This window comes from Mercenaria mercenaria, chromosome 8 (genome assembly GCF_021730395.1).
Source record: "Mercenaria mercenaria strain notata chromosome 8, MADL_Memer_1, whole genome shotgun sequence".
In the NCBI taxonomy this organism is placed as follows: Eukaryota; Metazoa; Mollusca; class Bivalvia; order Venerida; family Veneridae; genus Mercenaria; species Mercenaria mercenaria.
This window is the reverse complement of record NC_069368.1, coordinates 47,703,766-47,727,719: the sequence shown is the minus strand read 5'-3', so window position 1 is coordinate 47,727,719 and position 23,954 is coordinate 47,703,766. Positions and strand designations below refer to the sequence as shown.

General features: G+C 33.1%; 1 protein-coding gene across 1 annotated transcript; it reads right to left on the bottom strand.

Annotated features, from left to right (window-relative positions):
* Window positions 1–10,268: 10,268 nt before the first annotated feature.
* LOC123565752 (QRFP-like peptide receptor) lies at window positions 10,269–15,013 on the bottom strand. Its single transcript, XM_045359543.2, has 2 exons — window positions 14,632–15,013; window positions 10,269–13,271 (listed from the first exon to the last, which is right to left on the bottom strand). Exons 1-2 carry the CDS (start codon window positions 15,008–15,010, stop codon window positions 12,574–12,576), a joined length of 1,077 nt encoding a protein of 358 aa, XP_045215478.2. The 5' UTR covers window positions 15,011–15,013; the 3' UTR covers window positions 10,269–12,573.
* Window positions 15,014–23,954: the final 8,941 nt, after the last annotated feature.

Sequence of the window (23,954 nt, the reverse complement as noted above, 5' to 3'; positions counted from 1 at the left end):
TCCGCAGCGGTTGCTATATAAACATATAGCGAAATCGCCTATACATGATTCTACGATAAAATGTAGCTGTTCCAATTTCCACCCTACGATTGTAACATGACTGTGAGATTCGACATGCAGACTAAATACTCCACTTTTTCAGTGCTGAGTAGTAGTAATAAAAAGTACATCAAATTTTCTGAAACAAACAATTTCTAAATGATGAATTTATCTGTTTATAATTTTACCGTAAGAAAATGTTTCAGCCCGGTAAGTTTCAACTTCAACATCGGTGCATCTAGATCTATATCTGGTCGTGTGCGTAGTTTACAATTTCTGAGTGGTAGGCCCCACAAATGTCAACTAGATTCTACTTTGACAGTAAATAAATTATAATTCATGTTCCAATCTTTCAGACTCAAGCGTTTACGTGTTTATATGCTGCAATGTTCTGGCGTGTATGTTTCAGTTCCATCATGTAGGTGACGTGTACTATTTTTAGAAACTGCATATCGTGATTTAATTATTACGCACCCGAACTCCTGTCCATATTTTATTAACTGATAAAATATAGGGACATATTTATTATTTCTTAAATAAAATAAACATGTTTGTGAATATGAACGGTAACGTGTAAGGTTTAAATACTAAATACTAACGAATGTGTTAGTAAAATGAATATGTTACGGACCAAAAATCTGAAAGTTTGTTTGGAACAAATAGTTGTTACTTTAAAGATCTGTAATAGTGATTGCGGCATGCACAGTTAGTTTATATATTTAGCCAGGTTAAAGGTGTTTAATGAGGATTTTCTAGATTTAAAACAAAATGTAATGATAAAATATTTACGTAAAAGGTGAGCATAGTATCTTTAAAGGAACGTGAAATAAAACAAATGTTTTGATGAAGTCATTTCTAACCTGCATGCATCGTAACAGAATGTAAATCAAATGTAGACACGTGTGATGAGAATCGGACAGCTGAAGCAGAATCGATTAATCGGTCTGATTCTGATCTCTCTCCGATTCGATTAATCGAAAGAATCGGAACCGAAAGATCAATACAGACTTTTGTAATGTGGCAATATGGTAGTAAAAGCAAACCTTTCCTGTTGGGCAATTATGGCCCAGTTGTTCGAATCTTTGACCGGCTGTTAACCTATCTGCTGGTTAGATCTTGATTCAATTTTTTTTCTTTTTTCTTTTCTTTTCTTTTCTTCTTTATTTTCCTCTTTCCTCTTCTTCTTCTCTTCTGGCATTTGGGCCGGTTCAAATTCGAAAAAAAAATCGGGCCTAAAAAGCTAAACCCGCCGACCATAGTATTTTTAAAGTTATTTTCACGATTCTGTCACGAAAATATAATTTGTATAAAGAACTCCATCCAGTCTAAAAATCGAGATTACCCGCGGCCGTACTTTTATTACTTTTTATGAAGAATTCTATGACACAGCTGCTGTACTGTACAGCCTTTAGCAACTGTTGGGCAATTATGGCCCAGTTGTTCGAATGCTGGTTAGCTCTTGATTCAAAATATTTGTCTTGATGCGACTTTTTATTACACTAAAAAGACAGTCCTTAACTCAAAGATTTGTTTTTCAAATTCTTCTAAAATGTTTACATATAGCCTTAAAAGTTAACCAACCGATAGCTTAAGCGGCTTTTCCAAGGTTAAACAAGTAAGTCCAAACTGCGATCTGGAAGGTACTATTGGACCAAATGCAAAAGTAGCTAGAATTCATCTTTTGTCTATGACTCAAGGCCTGGGTTTCAAGTCATACTAGATGCACTTCCGAATTTGCTGGGGACATTGCTGGCAGGTCTTGAATTAGTTTATCATCTTTTTTTAAAGTAAATCCACTATATTGTATTGAAGGAAAAATAAAAGCTAATCAAATAAAATCTGAAAACTGTTTCCAATTAGAAAAAAGTGGACGGGGTACCTTCGTTAATGTACGCTTTAAATCATATTTTGCAAACAGCTGTAGTAGTATCAAGGTTTTCCTTAAAAGGAGCCAACCCCCGGCATTCAGGCTTCATGCAGAACCCAAAATGACAGCTGGCCTGACAGCGTTCTCCATTTTAAAGAGCAGATATTTAGTAACACTAACCCAAAGATTATAAAAGAGCAAAAGTATTTAAGCTAAACAGCGAGAAGTATCTGAAAAAGTCCTGAAAGCGGGATTTTAATTTTTTAACAAAATCAGCGACTAGAATCGATTCTTTTTGGTCAGAATCGATGTCGCCGACTTTGAAACTTTGGCGATGATAAATCGAATATCGGCGACAGTCGGAACATCACTAGTAGACACCCGTTGATGTTTAATCTTACATAACTGATAACACTTCGGGTAGATTGAAAACTTAAAACCAAAAAAAAAACGCCATTATCTCTCCTCGACTTAAATTCACGACCCTTCAAAATTTGTATATCAACATAATGTAATATAATTCTATATAAGGACAACTTCCCGAATCTTACTGAGTGAACTCTTTTCCTTCGAGTGAACTTATGTCTTTCTTTTTAACACGAATGGACACAATTATAGAATAAAACAGAATAATAAGCATAACTATATCTAATTTCACTTTCACATTTAGCAGTTAGTTTCTATACATTCGCTGCTGTTTTGTGACATTCATATAACTGCGCTATAAATATCGCTGTTTCGAGGACTGAAATGATGTCTGTGGTGCATTTACAGTTGTTTCAGAAATACTTTAGTCTTAATGTTCTAACTTCTCTTGAAAAATATCTTCTCTCTATTTGATGTTTTAAAATAATCCTTAAAGTTTGGGTAAAAAATGAAAAAAGGGTGATAACTTAACATATATTCCCTGTCGAGAATTATTCAAATTACACTCACACTTCTACAAAAATGGTTGAATGGAACAAGTTACTTTTATCACTTGGTCTACATTTTAAAATAAGATTTCTCTGGTCAAACCAGAAATATCTGTTGCCATACAATTCTGAAATATTGTTCGCATGATTCGGTTATTTGAAACCAACTGCTTAATTCAGCATGAGCTAGAGAAACTTTATAGTGCTTTGTTTGAGTAAAGTTGCACGCAACAACGGGCAAGTTCCAAATATAGCAGCAACATCGGCGTATTTTGCCTCCGGTTATTTTACAAAGAAAATAAATCAGTTTTGCCCTTTTTGAATAAAATCTTAATTCTAAAACTCCCGGGCATATGTAATAGGCGTTGCTGTCTAGTGGAAACGTGGAAATATGCAATACCCCTCACGTCCCACAGCACGGGTTTAAGCGGAATTCTGATATATTAAAAATGAATGTACTCCCAAACGACCAGAAAGAACAACAACACTGAGTCCAAGATACCTTGTCCACGACTGAATTACGACAAACTCATTAACAATGTTTTATCTAAAGGAAAGCCCAAAAATGTATTACAACGAGGTTTGAAAACAAATGCTTAAATATAGTCAAACAAAGCAAAAACTGTCGTAACAATTCAAGATTTGGTCAAACAGAAGTGTAAAGTATTAAAACTACATTTATTAGACATCACATCTTTAGGCAGTATGTGAATGTACGTGAATTCATTTGATATCCTCTTTATTTAGTATATACATTACTAATGTAAATACTGATAAAACAGTGATACAAAGTGAATGTAGCTAGTCTATATTTAATGCAAAACGTATGAAAAGTTGATTCTAAACGAAATCATTTGTTGCATAATGGCCCTTAGAATTTACTAATAAAATGGAGTCATCTCTGTTTGAATTAACTAATCTTACTGTTCAATATTTGACCGTTTCCACGTTAGGGGTTCAGCCTAAGTAATGATCTGAAACTATTGTTAGAAACACCATAGGTAGAGCGTCGGTCTACAGATCGCGGGGTCGTGAGTTCGATCCTCGGGCTGGGCGTATGTTCTCCGTGACTATTTGATAAACGACATTGTGTCTGAAATCATTAGTCCTCCACCTCTGATTCATGTGGGGAAGTTGGCATTACTTGCGGAGAACAGGTTTGTACTGGTTCAGAAACCAGGAATACTGGTTAGGTTAACTGCCCGCCGTTACATGACTAATATACTGTTGAAAAACCGCGTTAAACCCAAAACAAACAAACAATAGAAACACCATTTCTTAATGCACATATTAACCAGCTTTTGTAGATATACAAAACAGTGGTTGTCCATATATTTTAACCTCAGCTGAAGATAATGAAATGATTTCCTTACAAAGCCCCGTTCTTTTTCACTATACATCAGACCTTGAAAAAAAACTTTGATATCAGTCTTTCAACTTTTGTTCCATACATGTATTAAACGTCTGTGCTTTTAAAATTAATTGTAAAAAAAACACAAGAAATGTTTCGCAAATCTTTTCTCGATCAAAAACAGAAAAGAAATGATTACAGTACAGCTTATATGGTACAAAACGAGAACTATGAATTATTGTGAAATATGAACTGTACGTATGAGGTTTGATTTATGCACTTTGAATTATGAACTGAGAATCATGAAGTGTTAACAACTATGAAGTAGGAATTATGAAGTGTAAACTGTGAAGTATCAGTATGGAGAGTGAAATATGAAGTGTGCATTGAGAATTTTCAGTATGAACTTTGAACTGTAATGTACAAAGAGTAATGTGTGAATTGTAAATTGCGAGTTATAACGAGTGAACTCACATCCGAGCTGTTCTCTCTGGCCATAATATTTAACTATAAACATTGTAATGATATTTTATGTAATGAAATATTTTATCACATGTTTGACAAAAAAAAAGAAAAAGATAATACACTAGTGTAATAAAGCTTTGACGCCGGCGTCGTTTATAGTATAATAGTAAAGAAAGTAGAATATTTTATGTTTCGGCAGGAAAAACTAAAATATGATATAAAGAATATTACATTTGTGACTTTCCGCATAGAATTTATTAAATTCGTTGAATGAAATTGATAAAATGCTCGGCAGAGCCTCTATTTGGTATTGGTATAATTGTACTGACATTCTATGTCATTGCCACTAATTACCTTGAGGTAAAGGGAATTTGCTCCTATGCTTTGTTACAAAAAAATGTGCCTGATTATTTATTGCTCTATATGGCAATGATAACGTCACTTAATACCCTTCGAGCAGTCCAATAACATCGACAACTTTCTGTGAAATTCATCTGCTTTATGTCATTTCAGCAGTAATCTGGCAAAATAACTTAATGAAAACAGGAAACAGGAAAGCAATAAACGAAAATTAATTGTATTTTCCAGCGATAACTGAAGAAAACAGTGCTAGATGGATTTATTTTTGAATAAATAAAAAATATTGCATAATTAAAGAATGGAAAAGCAGCGGTTCCCTCTTCCTGCTGTCATTAAATCTGCAGTAATAATATTTTAGTAGAAATTGATTAATTGTCAACGTCTGTTATGTACTGCCCTAAATTCTTTGGACTTGACCTACAGAATGAATCACTGTCAATAGTAATGAATTATTTTCCACCATAAAAGGGATATATTTCACGCGAATATCAATTTGCGTATAGGACAATGAACAATCGTGAATGATTGCTACATCTGCCAATAATGCGTGCCTGGTCAAATTAAAAAAAAAAAAGAATTAACATATGACAATATTGACGGACTCATATGACATAGAAATCTTTCTATGAAGGTCGTCAATCTTTTTGCCATTGTAATGTTGTTGTTTTTTCACGCCATCTTTTAAATTTGTTTATCTTTATGTTAAACTGTAATAGTCCGATAGAAAACAAATTTTATTTTTTTCATTACATAAAATCTTTCACAATCATGACAATTGACGGAATAAAGTGATATACGAATCACGAATAAAGATGATTTAAGGATGTACGAGCGAATTTTTTGTAACGTTAAGATTTTTTTCATACCCTGTGAGCTTGAAGAACATTAGTTTCTAAGACAAACAAGGGCAGAAAAAACATAGGTCACTGAACTCGTTTTAATTTTATAGGGAATCTTCTTCACCCACTGTTTACACATTTCTAAAATTTTGTAAAATTGAAAAAATGTTGGTACTTTATAAAACATATAATATCCTACTTAATCTTATAGGGATTTCAGGTCTTCAGTTAATATGAATATATGGCGATGTCAGTTTTATATAAGCATAAAGTCACTAACAGATCTCTTTAAGTTTTACATGTTGACATAATTACCCCACCCACTTTATTTTCAATGAAAGAAATGTATTTAGATCTTCAAAAAAATTCTGACGTTAAGACTTTCAAAATATTTTGCAGCATTAAAGACACATACAAATGCTTCAAAATGGAAAGGAAACAAGTTGGGGTCACCGTGCATCTAAGAGATTTATAAAGAAAAAAACTGTTAAAAAGTGGTAAATTTTGATATTTTTTCTTTTTGTTTTAATTTATATTTTCTAGATAATATAAAGTGCTATCTTGAAAACCTTTATTCTATTTATAGCTTAACATTATATGTATCAGTCAGAAAAATATCAAAACAGAACCTGATTTACTTTAATAGATATTTGAAATTACCTACCCCTACCCCATTCTAAATCACACGTCAATTTTAGGCAAATGCCAGCCAAAAATAAGGGTGAAAAAAAATTCGCAAAAAGCATAATGTATTTGTTTAATTGGTACATTATTAGCCATATTTTAATTATTTAGCATTAATTTTTGGCAAAACTTTTGTTAGAAAGCAATATTCGAAGAAACATTTTTCAAAATGGCGGATATCCTGAAAAAAACGCTCGTACATCCTTAAATGTAGAATTTAAGGGTTTAGATGTTAGTTTTGTTTCCAGGAATTGCAGAAAGATGAACAAAACTTTTAAACTGTATCCATTTATGCTGATGTAATGTTTCTTACACAGAAAAGAAAAACAAATGGTATTGCTTCGATTTGTTTAGAAATTAAGTAAAAACATACTTAACTCGCCAGGGTATGTATATCGCTAATGCAATTGTAATATTATATTCTATTTATGTCTTAGTAATATTACTTGTTTCGTATAAAAGGAAAGTAACGTGATATTTCTATTTCCAATATTAACAGGAAATTTGTGAAGATATTACAGAGTATATTTGATATGTTATTATGACATTTATATGTAACAAAAGACTTTAACTGCGAAGCCTATTTAAAAATTAACTGTGACACTTAACGAGTTGAAAATGTTTAATAGGTTTTACCTTTTTTTTCTCTATAAGGAAATTATTCAAAGTGAAAAAGGTTTAAATAAATACCCATTTTTATATCATCAAATAAAAGAAAAGGTCATAGGCAACCCTCAACCATCTCTTCACACCCACGGGTAAAAGGTGCACAAAACCTCCTTCTTAAATGTTCCAGTATAATATAGGGCTGGGTAATTCCTTAGCACTGAGCTATATTTATCACGTAAAAGGTAGAACGGGACACACTCCAGTTATCTCAACCAGCAACATCAAATTAAAACCGTATTCTAATAATAAAATTAGATAAAAAAAGAAAACTTCACAGGCCGCTCAACACGACAAAAATGAAAATGTTGCAGGCTCGGTTTGATTTAATATTGGAGATAAAAAAGGCCAACACTATAAGAATGACATGCGATTCTTGTTTGTTCATTGCTTCGTCTTGTTTTTAAAGATCTGAACTTTAAAAATAAAGAGTTCAGTAAAAAATGTCTACCAGTTTTAGATTGAAGTCTGCCATTGAAGTATGTAAATTGCATTTGATTTGCGCTTGATATTGTTATAAGCTGCACTGTTAGTCTGCACAATGTTTTATGTTGGCAAATATTTTTGTCATGCAATATAATAACCTTTCAAGACATTCTGACAACATGAAATTATTCTCAAACGACATTAGTGACACTTTCGACCTTGACCTTGAACATACTTGACTGAGTTATCGTTTGAACACATAAATCTGTCATTTGCTTGTGCGTAGCGTGGCATACTCGATTATTCAGCTGAGTATCATTTAAGATCCAAAAATAAAAGAGGCTAAAAACTCTAAAGAAGCAATAAAAAAACTGATCAGGAGTAGGTATGGAGGTAGGGACAATGTCATAGCATAGTATGATGTTGTCTTGGTCCTTGACTTTGTTATAATTTTTTGTGACGGTAGACTGCTGTTGCTCTTTTATCAAAATTTCTATCAAAATTTCTAAATTTTTGTTTTTTCTTGTTCCACTTGCACTTGTTATTGTAAATACTTATTTAAATCTAAATATATGTAAAATTCTAAATACACATATGATTTCAGATGCATACATACTATAGCTGCTATTGACCAAATGATTTCAGATGCATATATACTATAGCTGCTATTGACCATAAGAACAATTTGCTTAATGACGATTGTCCATCACTAGAAAAATTTAGAAGGATAAACAACTGTGTCTGTAACAACTATGAATTCCCAAGCATTCTAACATGGCCTGGTTTTTATTTAAAATATGTTTAACTCCAGTGATAATTTATACAGTCGTATCATTCAATTGTGATCTTTAACGTCAGAAAAATTAGTTAAAGCTATAACTAAATGTTCTTTTGGAAAGTTTTGGCGTCCAATTTTGAAAGAATTTTTGGAACGAGGCCATTTTGTTCATGTTTTTGGTGAAGGACGTCAGATTACGCGTGCAATCTCGCGGAAAGGGCCGTCATTGATATTATTACTGTAATGTTTAACGCTTTTGTCTTTCCATAGTAAAATGTTTAGTGAATGCAAATTTTGTATACACCAAATAAGTTTGGAAAAAGAGCTCATGTTGCTTAATTTATGAATAACAAATTTCGTCCTGAATAAATAAACAGCCTAGTCCAAGTCCTTCCAAAATGCCAGCCCCACCCCTCTCCCCGAGCCCGATTTGTAACGTTCATCAACTTATATAGACCTTTCTTTACATTCCGAGCCGTTTGTGAGTGTTTTGTTCAAAACTGAGGAAGCATAGTTTTGGTGAGAAAAGTCACCAGAAGCCACCCTTTCTCTTGGTTTGCGCTAAAGTTTCCACGGGGGAGGCTCCCCGGACCCCGCCGGAGGAGGGGATTCCTCTCCCCCACACTCTTCCCTTGAGAAACATCTAAACTGATCACGCTACGACCCTGATTTGAATTTACTTTATCAGTTCAAATAAATAATTCTAGTATTATAACTGACAGTGGGATATTTAACACCGTAAAGAGAATTACATGGCTAATTTCAGCTTTATGACCGTTCCAAGGCGGTGCCCCATTGCGTTTCTTTTATTTGTTTATTTGTCCTAGTGTGTTGCTTTGTATGTGAGTGTGTGTGTTGGCAGTGTGCACATCTGCATGCTGTGAGTTTTGTTAGGGGGAGGCTGCGTTTTTGGAACGTGGCATATTCTGTTTAATATTTATCATTGTGTTTTAGTAAAATTCAGTTTCAGCTTTTAATTATTACGTGTTCTGTATGTCTGTTTCGTGAAGTAATAATTATGCTTATGTAATTTTAAATTATTATTATCTATTTGCTAATTTTCAAAATGTTTGCAAAAAGAACCTGTTTAACTGTATTCAGACTTATAGGGTATAATTTTAGATTAGTTAAAATAAATTGCTAATAATCATGCAAAGCAGTTTCAAGGTAAGACAATAGCACCAGGAAAACAGAATACCTACATATAGGTGTCATACTGAAAAACGGGAATTTTTCATTGATATATTTTGGACAGAAATATGGTTATGCAACCGGATACATATTGGGTTTTGGTTAAAATGTATCAAAGTATGATATTGTGGATCAAGTTTGAGTTTGCGAGAGAGACTCTCCCTTGCTGGACTTACACGGCGACAGGGCAGACAAAAGAAATATTTATTATAGAATAGGTAAGACAAACGCGTCTCATTCCATGTTGAGTATAAATCGTTTTTGTTTACATTTATCTAAACCATTCCTCTATTGTACATTATTTCGATTATAATATATGCCCAATAAGTAAAAGTGGATCATATTGTGGCACTATGTTTTGCAAAATTTTGTAGGTCCGCCTGACGTCATGATTAGCGCGCATTATTTTAGGTTACATAACTTGTTAGTACATAACTTTATATTTTGCATAATTAAGAACAAGTGATCTTAGGCAGTATGTCGGACCTTAGATGGAAAAAAAATAAACGACCACTGTTATTCAACAGTTATCAAAAATAAGGGTAAACGACCTCCTTTGTAGATATAAATATCGGATACAGCCGTAAAATAAAAAAGAAAGTCTCCATTTGCGAGCAAGTTTATTTTACAAATAGTTACAAAATTCAATTTAACAACCATCATGAAGAACAATACACTGTCCCAAAACATATAAAATAAAAATTAATAACATTGAGCTTCAAATCACAACAATTTTATAGATAATACTTTATCACTAAACAACAAATGCACCAACAAATGCACAATGTGTCACTAAGTAAAAAATGGCAGGTGCCCACAGCGATGATTTACTAAGAAATGTGATTACATCTAACGTCTCTATAACTGTGTCGATGTGACGTTCAACCCGGCAAAAACAAGAGACAAAACATTTAACGTCTCGAGCTATTTATTTCTTAACCACAAAGGTCAATATTAACTATATCTTGTTCTCAAAAATATAAAAACTTACGTAGAAACTCGTATTAATATACTTGTGCAACAGTTCCTTCTTTATATACATTCATTACAAACACCGGTTAATGTTGATGACAAATTTTTTTTCGGACCACTGTCTGGATAAATAAAAAAAATATCCCAAATAATAGGTATGTATAACAATGTTTTGATATACAAGACCTTGACAAAGCATATGTAATAGATCGGCACGTGGCCAACTTATGTAATTCTAAGAACAATTAATGTCCTTTATAAATATCGTACACTTTAATTTTCTTAACATTAATGGTTTTTAAAGTTATGTCGAAAATTAAATTTATTACATTAAGACGTCATACAATGATTTCTTTCTAAAATGGTTAAATGCTGCAAATTAAAAGCACGCAGTTTCTGGTACTTTCGTTCAAACGTAATTTCTGAAGTACAGTAGATTTTGGAATAATTCGGATTATATCATCCAAGATACTTTTCACTTAACACATAATCTCCTTCTAATCTTACACAATTAACAGTATCGTAAGTTTATATTTAGATCTGCTCGTCATTTTAGTTTCTAGAAGTTTTAAGCTAAATATCTTTGGCACTAAAATAGGATGGTTAGTGAAAACCATTCACAATATGAAATGCAATAAATACTTCTGGCATGTACAGTGTAATACATAAATCACTAGCAACAGGATATCACAAAATCCGTAAAGAACACGAGTATTGATATCAGTAATAGTAAGGCCTTTGTAATAACGTAGTGATTGTGAACTTCACTAAAGTTGTATGAAACTGTACAATGATATAATACACGCTGCACAAAGCAGCACAGTAACAACAAAGAGCTTATTTAGCCTTTCAAATATACAGGTAATGAAAGATCCTCAAGCAATATATGAAACATGAAAAAAAAGCAGAATACAATGTCAAAAATGTAAATATCTTACATTACAAGTTGGGAAATGGACTTTACTGGATGACGATTTTATAGATATCATATTAACTTAAATGATAAAATGAATTTTCATTCTTCAGTAACAATTCTCGAAAATAGTTTATTGACATCGTGTCTCTGGACTGTGCTTCTATAAAACGTGCATTCACAGTGCGTAAATTCTTCCGTAAGTTAATTGCTTCTTCAATAATATACTGTGAGATCATTAATATTCGTGGGGAGTAAATTTCGTGGATTTCATGGTTGCGCCAATCCACGAAATTTAATCCCAACGAACAAGTAAAATTCCCATTCATTTTATGTTCAAAAGTTGAAATCCACGAATTCATATCCCCACGAAATTGCCGTTTTGCCCAAAAAGTACGAAATTTCATGCCCATGAAATTAAATGATTTTCCAGTAACAAATGGAAAAGGCTCTAACGCAAGAAGAAGTGTTCGTATCGTTAAGGCCGAAAGTAACTGATCAAGGCTGAGGACATTGATACATATGGATCCAGATGGGCTTTTCGGATAACAGTTCGTAAGGATCTCCCAAACTTATTCCTATCAATAAAGATTCAGAAAGGCAGCTGGAGGTATGTATCTGAGCATATGGAAATATTATTAAATGTATAACTTCATAGTTAAATCTTCATTTGCTATATTCTACTACATGTACATAATCATAACGTACATATGAACAGTCAAGAAACGAAATTGTTATGAAAATGAAAATAAAACAAAAGCACACAGACTCGTCAAACTTTACTTTGAAAATAGCACCAGTTGTTTGATTAAAGAAAATAAATAGATACTGTCGCTTAATACTCTCACCGTTTCTATGTTGTAGATATTGGTACCTGCTTATAACTGCCTTTAATAGCTGCTTAAATCACTGTATATTCAATGGAAATACCGATACAGGGGGACCAGATTTCCTTCTTTGGCATTTCTAGGTACTATTTTTATAAACAATAATTCTTTGACATCATCAATGCTTTCAAACAAACAAACATCTTTTCAAAAGAATTAGCTTTACTTAAACAATAACACAACAAACAAATGGCTAATGTGTAACAGTCGAACTGGAGTTATTACACAAATTGCGGTAACGACACCGTCTGTGTCGAATCAGTTGAACAGCCTGTGATCTTCACAACTTTTACAAGTCTGTGTACACTGTCTCGAAAATGTCTATTCAATGACCAATACAACATTGGATTGAATGCGCTGTGAGCATGTCCCAACCACAGAACAAATGGCAAAGCATTTGTAAATTTTGCGTTTTCATAAAGGTCTGACAGAGTTGAAATGATGTTATATGGCAACCAGCAAATCATGAACACAAAAATGAGTATAATCACCATGCGGGCTGCCCGTTGGCGTGAGACAAGTCTTTGGGTACTGCCGTCAGAGCTGACACGTTGGTGCCGTTCTATCGTACACAGAGCCTTACCGACATTCCCGTAGCAGATAGTAATAGTGAAAGCCGGAATGATGAACACAACAAATAGTAAAAAGACACCGTAAGCTTGTCTGTCTCTGTCATGCGGCCATTTCTCGATACAAAATGGAAGAGGCCGTAAAAAGGGAACGTCGTTTAACATATCAATGTCTCGAATGTAGATGAGCGGTCCCATAAAAACTGCCGCTACAATCCACATGAACAAAATGAGAACGCACGACTGGCAAGCTGATGTCATTTTCTGGGCTGTTACAGGGTGCTGCAGTGAAATATAGCGGTCAACGGACATAGCTGTCATTGAGTATACGCTGACGGCCACGGCAACACCTGCAAAAAATGTAAAACTATTCAGCAATCCTATAAAACATCAAACAATTACCGCATTCCTCATACTTACTCAACATGTATTTACCTTACCTATAGAAACATACCATCAATATAAAGTTTTACGATGATATGTTTAATTGTGTCACCATAATTATATGTTATGCAAAAGACGCCCTCCTTCAAAAAATAGATTAGGTATTGATAAGAGAATGCTCGTGTAAAGGTTATGTCTAAAAGCTTGGTCTGTAATTCTATTATTCTATAGCAGGTTTAGTCAGTGATATCAAGAAGAATAAATATTAACGAATATACCGTTCTTTAGTGAATAGACCCTTTATCTACTAAAGATAAGTTAATAATAGCACAATGACGTTCACCACTCAAAATTGCTTTGACCAGATATGATCAAATTAGAGAATTTTTATTGTTCAGTTCTTGAGAATAAAGCTGAATAATGAAATGACGTCAATGTTTTTCCTTTCAATGAAGAGTAAAGCATACTTGATAATGACTTGATAAAGTGATTCTAATGTATGTCTTTGCTTTGTTCTCGTTGCAATTATTAGCAAGTTTATTTTCAACTTTTATTTGTATGGGCGTTTAGCAGGAGGCAGATATAAAAGATTTAAGAAATAATATAGGACAGAACCATGTTTTAACATATCGAATTATATGCTTGAGGAATATAACTGATTCGTACTGGTGAGATATGTTAAAAACTTATTCTGCTATATAGTATTTCGATTCTTATTAAATATGACCTGTAGAAAGAGGAAGATAAAATAGAGAAGCACTATTTCACGGCGCCAAATAGAAGGTCGACGTGACATTAACACGTAATAGTGTTTTAATACGGGAAGTAACACGTCCAGCGGAATAACTTAAGAGTGTGCAGACGTCTAGTCATTTATTCTGCGCGTTTAATAATGCATAAAGTGTATTTGAATTACGTGTAACATCGTTCTGATACATCATTTCGAATCTTAAACGTCTTTTATATACAGTTTTAGATTAAATGTGCTAGTATTCTTTCTCGGCGCCTTTATGGCGCCAGACAACATGAAGACGTGACGTCAAATTTCCGTTTTTTAACGCAATACGCATAGGTTTTTCATATCAGAATAATGAATGAAAATGCTGCTGATTTGTTAACAACGTCGTATCGACAGTTTAATTAAGATTTCAAGAGTAGATAAGGTAGAAAAGCCACCACCAAATACCGGTAAGATTAATGTATGTGCAGAAAATACACACATGAAGAAAGACAACATCATTCCAACACATAAACTTTAATTTGTGTAACGGGTTGAAACGAAATATATCAGCATGAATATTTCGCTCAGAACGGGTAAAGACTTACCTTGTATGAAAGATGTAAATTTACATAGAAACCTTCCATACACCCACAGTTTGTAAATGATAGTGCCAATTGATGTTGGAATACACAGCACGGTAACCACAAGATCAGCTAGGGCTAAATTCACAAGGAAATATAAATTGGCTTTTCTTGCCCTCTCCGCTGAAACTGACACGATAATTAAGATGTTGCCAACAAGACCCAGTATAAATGTTGGAACATATAGAGAGAGAAGAACCACCGTTGAGAACTTGTTGGCTGTATATAAACCATTCTCGAACTCTGAGACAATGTCGCCGGCATCTGAGAAGTTTAAGTGTGTAGTATTGTTGTGCTCTTCGAGAAAATGTTTGTAGTTTAGAAGTTCTGGTAACTGATCCATGATAAGTACTTCCTCCTGTAATAGAAGAAAACCGTTTGATGATAAAGGCTTAAAACAGCCCGTTCATTTAAAGGCGATATTTTCCTGCCCCCTCCCCACCCAACCCCCACCACTTCTAAAAAAAGCGATAACATGTCGATGCTTTAGTATATGCCAGTGATATAAACTCATTGACATTATAAAGTTTGTAAGATTTCCTAATAAATTACCAACACATATTGTAGAAAGGAATAAACAATTGTAACGCTTCAGTTGTAATGAGAAAAACAACATTATTGTTACTTAACACTTAATTTTACCCCTATGTTTTTTTTCTAATTCTCACATATACGTTGTACGCCAAACGTGGTTTGAAAATCTTCACCCTAGCTGTTGAGAAGCTTTAATTCAGCAACCTGGTATTATATATAGATGTCTAAAGAAATGATAAGCGTAATGAAAGAGGTACATATTTTTAATTCCGGATGTACGAGCATTTTTTTTTTCGGGATATCCGCCATTTTGAAAAATGTTTCTTCGAATATTGCTTTCTAACAAAAGTTTTGCCAAAAAATAATGATAAATAATTAAAATATGGCTAATGATGTACCATTTAACCAAACAGATTCTACTTTTTGCGAAAAAAAAATTTCACCCTTATTTTTGGCTGGCATTTGCCTAAAATTGACGTAAGATTTACAATGGTGTAGGGGTAGGTGATTTCAAATATCTATTAAAGTAGATCAGGTTTGGTTTTGATATTTTCCTGACTGAAACATATAATAATAAGCTACAATTGAGATAAAAGTTTTCAAGATAGCAATTTTATATTATCTAGAAAATATAAATTAAAACAAAAAGAACAAAGAATATCGAAATCCACCAGTTTTTAACAGTTTTTTCTTAATGAATCTCTTAGATGCACGGTGACCCCAACTTTTTTTCTTTTCAATATGAAGCAATTTTGTGTGTCATTAAAGCTGCGAAATATTTTGAAAATCTTAGCCTCAGAATTTTTTTTGTAGATCTAAATACGTTTTTTTTTCCATTGAAAATAAAGTGGGTGGGGTAATTATATCAACATATAAAAATGAAAGAGATTTATTAGTGACATTTATGCTTATATGATACTGACATCACCTTGTTTTCATATTAACATGTAAGACCCGAAATCCCTATAACATTAAGTGGGATATTATATGTTTTATAAAGTACCACCATTTTTTTCTGTTTTACAAAATTTCAGAAATGCTTAAACAGTGGGAGAAGGAAATGCCCTATAAAATTAAAACGAGTTCGGTGACCTATGTTTTTTCTTCTCTTGTTTGTCTTGGAAATTAATGTCCTTCAAGCTCACAGAGAATGATAAAAATTCTTAACGTTAGAAAATATTCGCTCCTACGTCCTTCAGTCATATCATGAGTATGTCCTCGAAATTACACAACACTTTAGAAATTTAATATTAAAGAGTAAGAAATCCGACCAACAAGAAAAATGTCGTCGACGCTGAAAATTCAAGATTATATTCAATGCTCTTTGACAGGATATCGTCAGCTACCTATGGGTATCGTACTCATCGTTCGGTGATAATATTTAATGAAAGAAAAACTCATTATAAATACAGCATATTTACGCCCTATATTGGTTCTTTTGCTAAGATAAATGTATTTTATTTTGTACTTTGCAGTAATAAAGAACCAACGATAAACATTCATGTTAAAAGAATGCAGTTATCCCCCTCCCGCCCTCAAAGATACAATAGAAATACAAAATCTCTACTGTGGTCACGTATAATTACAGGAGTGTCGTTAATAGTTATATCCACCATGATATGCACAATAATAATTATATCAACCAGGATATGCCTAATAATAGTTACATCCACCACGTTTTGCACAATAAAAATTATATCCAGCAGGATGTGCAATGGCAACAAAAGGTATAATAACTAAACTACAGAAACTGGCTTGCTGTTTCATCCGAGTTAAGCAATACTCTCTGTATTGTGCTTTTATGTTTAAGATCCTATCGAAGCTCCCATTTAATGTTTGTCTTCTTAACGTGCTATACTTACATGTCTGATTGCAATAGCGTACGTCGTACTTAGGGAATGTATACAGAAATATGTTACCCGAAACGGAGATTCATCACTGTTCTGTCAAAAAGTAATTTAACCACTAAATATCATATCCAGGTCGCTGTCAAGCAATAATACATAAAACAAACTGTCTAAACATTTCCGAAACAATTTTTATACAGTCGGTCATATCAGGCGAATACACTCTAGAAATTACATGTTAAGATGGAAATCGATAGAAGGGGTAAATCTGTTACTTATACATAAACTCAAATAGTGGACGATCCCTGTGTTGTATGACATTTTATCAACACTAACTGACAAACTATGACGTCATCACTTCAATTATCACTTTTCCCGTTTTACAACCTAATGTTTTACCAAAGAATTTGAAGACTACCAGAGGTTTCGCAGTTATAGCTCTCTTACTACATTTATTCGAAATCTATTTGGTAACTAAGTAAACTTACACGACAATTACATGACTTGGAATTATTCTGATTACCATACTCGTCTTTGTATAAACAAATATACAATATTAATATCCTAATCTAATAATGATCTGAGAGCTCAGTATTAGCATTTAAGAAACATTCCAGTCGCATAATAGCCTAACATTATTGGCAATACTTGCGTTATGGTGGGTTTTATTAAAAGGTATTGCCACTGATCGATCGTGTCACTTGCTTACACTTTTAGCAATCTGTTATGAAAGCATACAGTATTTCAACGATGATAAAACTTTTTTAAAGAAATTGATGAAGACATATTTTTTGAAACAAGCATTTCAAAATTTATCACTTATTCAAGACTCAGAATTCTTCTTAAAGTCTTTAAATAGAAACATCTTTTATATGTATACAAAGTTCGTATTGACATGGTGAACCCGAGCATGGATACTTGATATTACAGCCCCATTACTTGATAAGAGCCCGAAGAAATGCATACCGGCCAAAAAGCTTTAGGCCAAAATGACATTATATAAATACTGCATTCCTGAGAGAGTGATATGAAAAATGTTCATCTTGAGATATATGAATATCGACGACTTCAACATCAAAACAAAGATATACTGATTACGATTTTCAACATGATGGACATTGTGGTTAACGTGACGTTGTCCCTGACGTTATTAAAACAATTAAATTTGCGGTTACAAAATATCACAATGGCAAGCACCTGCGGGCAAAACACAAAATTACTGTACATTGATCATAATACCACAAAAAATGCCACTAGATATCATAAAATGGGTATTAAAATGCTATTTGTGTTCTAAGATTCCAGAAATGATTCCTGCAATCTGAAACTGTGCCATAAAGTTCATTACGCCGTTATTCAAATATATCTCTTGACATTTAGAAATCTCCATATTTCATTAGTTTGGGACTGGCAGTGGAGTTAATTGTCAAGTTATAAAACATAGTATAGAAACTCTACAGTATTTCTTAAGGAGGCAACTGCAGTTCCTGCAGCATAGTGTACTTAAAAACTGCGATAATTTAGAATACTAAAAATAAAACTAATCAAAGGCAGATAGAGTTGATTTTAAAACAACGCATTTGTTTCGAATGTATTGCACAAATCAAAATGATAAACATAGTATTTATCTTACAAAAAGTATTTTCAATATCAAAGGTTTTATGCTCCTTGCAGTACCTAAATACTGCTGTTGTGATACTTAATAAAACGGTGAAAAGGTCATTTGGAATCAAAGAACGCTGCCAAGCAACATAATAACAGACAGGGCAACAGTTCAGAATGTTAACCTTTGGTCTTGGCTGAAGTTTAGACAAAGTCATATCAAAACTGTCATGTGATTTTTTATAAAACAGGCGACCTTAAAACCTTAAGCAAACGATTTTAAATCTAACTTTAAATCTATATTTTATTAAATATAAAAGGGAAAATGACTGATTGTTCATGTGACAAAAAATAAAATCGCAAAACGATACAAACTTCCAACATTATTGAGAAAAGTATCTGAATAGAATTTACAGAAGCATTGCATTTCGTAAGACAAAGCTAAGCAATTGATATCATCACAACTGATTCCAATAATGTCAATATCTACAACACTAATTACAACAAGAGCTGTCGGAGGACAGCAACGCTCGACTATTCAACGACCTTGTCAATTGAATGAATACAAAAGTCGAAAAAGGGGCATAATTTAGTAAACATGGGAGAATGGGTTATAGAACCTTCATAGTGCTTATCAGCTCATAAAGTGAACAAGTACGTGAAGTTTCAATCCTTTGCCATAAGTGGATACTGAAATACCAGCTTATATACAAAAACTTCACCAAAAACTGCTAAGTCGAAAAAGGGGCATAATTTTGAAAAAATGCAAAGTAGAGTTATGGGACCTATACAGTGCATGTCAGATGATGACTGTTAACAAGTGTGTGTAGTTTCAATCCATTCCCATTAGTGGGTACTGAGATACCAGCTTACATACAAAGCCTTAACCAAGAATTTCTAAGTCGAAAAAGGGGCATAATTTTGTAAAAAAGCAAAACAGATTTATGGAATCTGTGCAGTGTAGGTCAGTTTATCACAGTGAACAAGTGTGTGAAGTTTCAATCCATTCCCACAAGTGGTTACTGAGATACCAGCTTACATACAAAACCTTAACCAATAATTTCTAAGTCGAAAAGGGGACATAATTTTGTAAAAAAGCAAAACAGAGTTATGGAACCTGTGCACTGTAGGTCAGTTCATCGCAGTGAACAAGTGTGTGAAGTTTAAATCCATTCCCACAAGTGATTACTGAGATACCAGCTTACATACAAAACCTTAACCAAATCGGGACGCCGACGCGGACGCCGACGCCGACGCATGGGTGAGTCCAATAGCTCTACTATTCTTTGAATAGTCGAGCTAAAAAAGTAAATGAAATGTCAATAAGGTTTCTAATTTGTTTCCCGATATGCATAAACTTGCATTCACATGTGATAGCTTATTGATTTATGGGCTTTCCTCGTGCTATTTAGAGCACGCTTAAGCTTAATGTAGAGAAATAAGACATTTTTTCAAATTGATTTTGCTTACTCTATTTGATACATGCAAAATACCTATGAGCCTATGAACCGACAAGACGACTGTAATTAAATACATGTTGATGTAGCAAATAGGAACACAGATCTTCTGTGGTGAATATATAGACTCTTGTAAACCCTAGCTAAGTTACGTTTGCTACCGAATGCTTTATCCCACTGTAAAAAATCTAATGCTTTTTGCATTTAAGTCTGCTACTATGTCAATTAATTTCGAATTCTATTAATTTATGCCCAATTCTAAATCTCTGAGTTCACGACCAAACTGGATGAAATATTAAATTGTATGTTTGAAATTTGCAAACCGAATCAGAAATTAAATAAAAATGTCTTTCATTTGTTTTTGTTTTTTTTTCAAACGTCCTTTCCGGAAAGAAATACTATTTACAGTATCAAAGTAAACGAAACTCTGTATGAGGCTTTCGAAGTACGGACACGCCTCAGTTTGGTAATATTTCAACCCTGTCACATCGAAATAAAGCACACAGAATGAAGTTTAAACGGAAAGAAATGGTACTTACAGTGCGTTCTTGGAACAGAAAAAAGGAAAGCGTCAATAGTTACAAATGAATGTTAAATAATATAATCTCGCCATAATAAATTCGTTTAAGAGATAATGAAATAACTGCCTAGAAGATCTAAGACGCTAGCTCCATCTAAATGATATTATGCTTACTTTGCCAATATGGCCGCAAAAAGATTCTCTGACCACATCATGTAATCTATTCCAATATTCCCTGGCACTGCTGCTGCAAGATTTTCTGATTTTCTGAGTTTCTCATAAATGATAACCCGAGGGAGTAATTGGTCAGGTTATTCTGAACTAGTTTTAACTAGTTTTGAGGTTGTATGTGAAATTGTTGAATGTGAAAAGAAAACATATTTCTAAAATCTTTGTTTGATACTGTCTTATTAAAGTTATAAAATACAATTCGGCAAGTATTTCTGCAAATAAGAAGACATAACCGCTTTTAAGGCTTGATAAAATGCAAAGAAAATTATCTACATTGGCTGTTCTGACTGGGTCTCCTTCTCTTGTTTGTAAAGTCAAGTAAATGTCCTATTAAGTCCTGATGTACAGTAGTACAGTGTACCGAGTACAGAATCGTACCTTAGAATATGTCCTAATTATATTATGTTGATGTTGCATGCGACTATGAACAGGTTCAATCACACGAAGCCGTATTCAGTTTTCTGTTGATCTTTTATTTTACAGGGCTTTTAAAAAATGTTTAAAAAAATAGTTAAAAGTAGACTATTTCTGCTTGCATGTTTCATATCCGTCTTTGTTTATCTCTTTGCCGTGTTGCGGCTGTTTAAAGTCTCTCCGTACTTGGACCCAGTGTTGCTAGCTATATTTTCTGATTCTTTGGAATCATGGAGTACACTTATTTTTACTATCCCAGAAATCCACTTTAGCCGATGCTAAGTGGCCGTTAATTCTGCTGCACATTTCAATACCTCTCATGAATAGACTCATTCAAACCTAGTCTGCTATTATGTTGCTTGGATGCTTAGGATCTTCTTAGAGACTTTATCATTTAATCACATCCTCTCACAAACAAAACACCTGAATATTCTTGTAACATGCTAGAACTATTTTGTTAGGTTTAGTTGTTGATAAAATATGTTAACAATAACCAGTTAAGAGTAAATATCGTGTCATTGCTACGAATTTAACAAACCAAGAAGCTGTTCACCAGCAGCCAACATCATTGTCTCAGATTTATGTATATTTATACGATACTTTGAAAAGATTTAAACATCCGATTAATATACCGGTGAACGAAATATAGCGACTTTGTTCAAAGCTCATTGAAATAAAACATTTTAGTAATTTGCATCCAGCTTTCATATACGTTAACAATTGCCAGATGAAAGAGTAAGTTCTAAATGATGTATTGAAGGGTTCTGAACAGAACTTTAATCAATCATGAAAAAAGTAAAAGGGCACTGCACTTATAAAAAAAGGTTTATAAAATAATGATTTAACTTCAAATAAAACATATACAACTTAACACAGTCAAGCCATTCAAAGAGTTATTCTTATACAAAAGCAAACATACTACTTTCTACTGGAAACGATACTATGCTGATATAAGCGATACAACCTAACGATACTTATTCATTCAGATCAAGTCCTTGTGATCTTTTTTTCCAATACTGCCTTCCTATCACCTTAGCTATTGTTCTATGCTTATTTGATATCTGACAGCCCATATTTAGACAAATGTTGGGTTTAGCAATCAAATGACAGAGTTTTGTCAAGAGTTTTTGTCTCATCCATTTCTACCAATAATTCAAACATACTATGAGAGACAGAAGTAACTCAATGTATCATTTTAAGTTTTAAGGGAAAGATACTTCCCGTCAAATTACGATAGCTTTCACTGACCTGATAACCTAGATCTTTTAAATATATGGCATACATGTGTGTTATCGTGCCTGCATATCATTATGAGCTGTCTTGCATTAAACTTTTTAATATATTTCGTGTTTATGTTGTCTGTATACACATTGAAAAACATCATCGAGTGTTTTTACATTTTTTTTCTCATAACAGCAGCATCTGTAAGCATTCTTGGCCATGAAAAGAAATACTTACGAAAAAGTGTTAACTCAGTTGCAGTGTAACAAAATTGATGCATGTAGTTTCAATCAAGTCAAACAAGACCTTTTTAATAAAATATATTTTGAACTGTGATGCTGTTTAGTTAAGTTTCGTTGTTACATTATTTGTTTCAACAGTGCTGATTGATTCAAAAATTTATTTCAATTTGTTGAATTCAATTTATATTCCTTCACACGCTGTAAGTACATTTCATACCAACTCGCCTACGTTTCGTTATAGTTCTACCTAAAATGTTTATATTTGCAGTAAATTTCACGATTCGTGTACAATCCAACCTACAGAAAGGGGACACCAAAAGCCACTAATTGTTTAAATAGCATTACGATATTACCGTCAGGTATGTAGTAAAAGGTATATAATTTTATAGATATTCTTAAGGAAACAAAACAAATGACAGAAATACTTGATATGCCCTGTTTTGAATGATCTCATTTTAAAATTAATAGATCTGAAGTATAAAAAACAACAAAAGTCTGACATCTCAAAGCCAAAGTCAACAATATTAATTGTTCGCATAACACAATGTAAGTAGAAAACTTCTTTCAAATGTAAAAGCCAAATCAATTCAACCCTCTTAAGAGAGACATATGAAACATTTTTAAAGGTCATGAGTTAAAGAAGGCATACATCTTTTTTTTTGAATGACTAAGTTGAGTGACTGTACTTGCCAAAACTGATATTAAATATATCTCATTCAAATCTTAGTCTTGTAGTTTCAGTTCGTGTTTATGATATCAAATTTCAAATGACGCGTACATTCTCAGTATCAAGACTGTCGGATATTATCAACCTTCTTGAAAAAAACATTTGGTGTCACTTTCACAATAAAGATAAAAAGAACTTCCCAATTTTCACGAAACCTGCTACAATCATTAGTCTGTTATACGGCCTGTCTTGTGCAAGTAACTTTCCTCGTGCAGACATTGTGATAAAAGGCTTCTAATACATCACAACATTATAGTTTGTCGTCATTTAGGTCTCTGTGCTATTTTAAGTATGTACGAGACTAAAGAAGATAATAGGTGTGTGTCTCTTTTTTGACTTCCTTAACGACTTTTTCTTTAACCGCATTAGTATTCATCTCTTTGAACAAGTGGGTCAACTTTACATGGCAATTAAACAAAATAGAACGATTATTCTACAAGTTAATTTGCTAAAAACTAAACATAATAGAAAACCCGTGCACGTTAAGTCTGT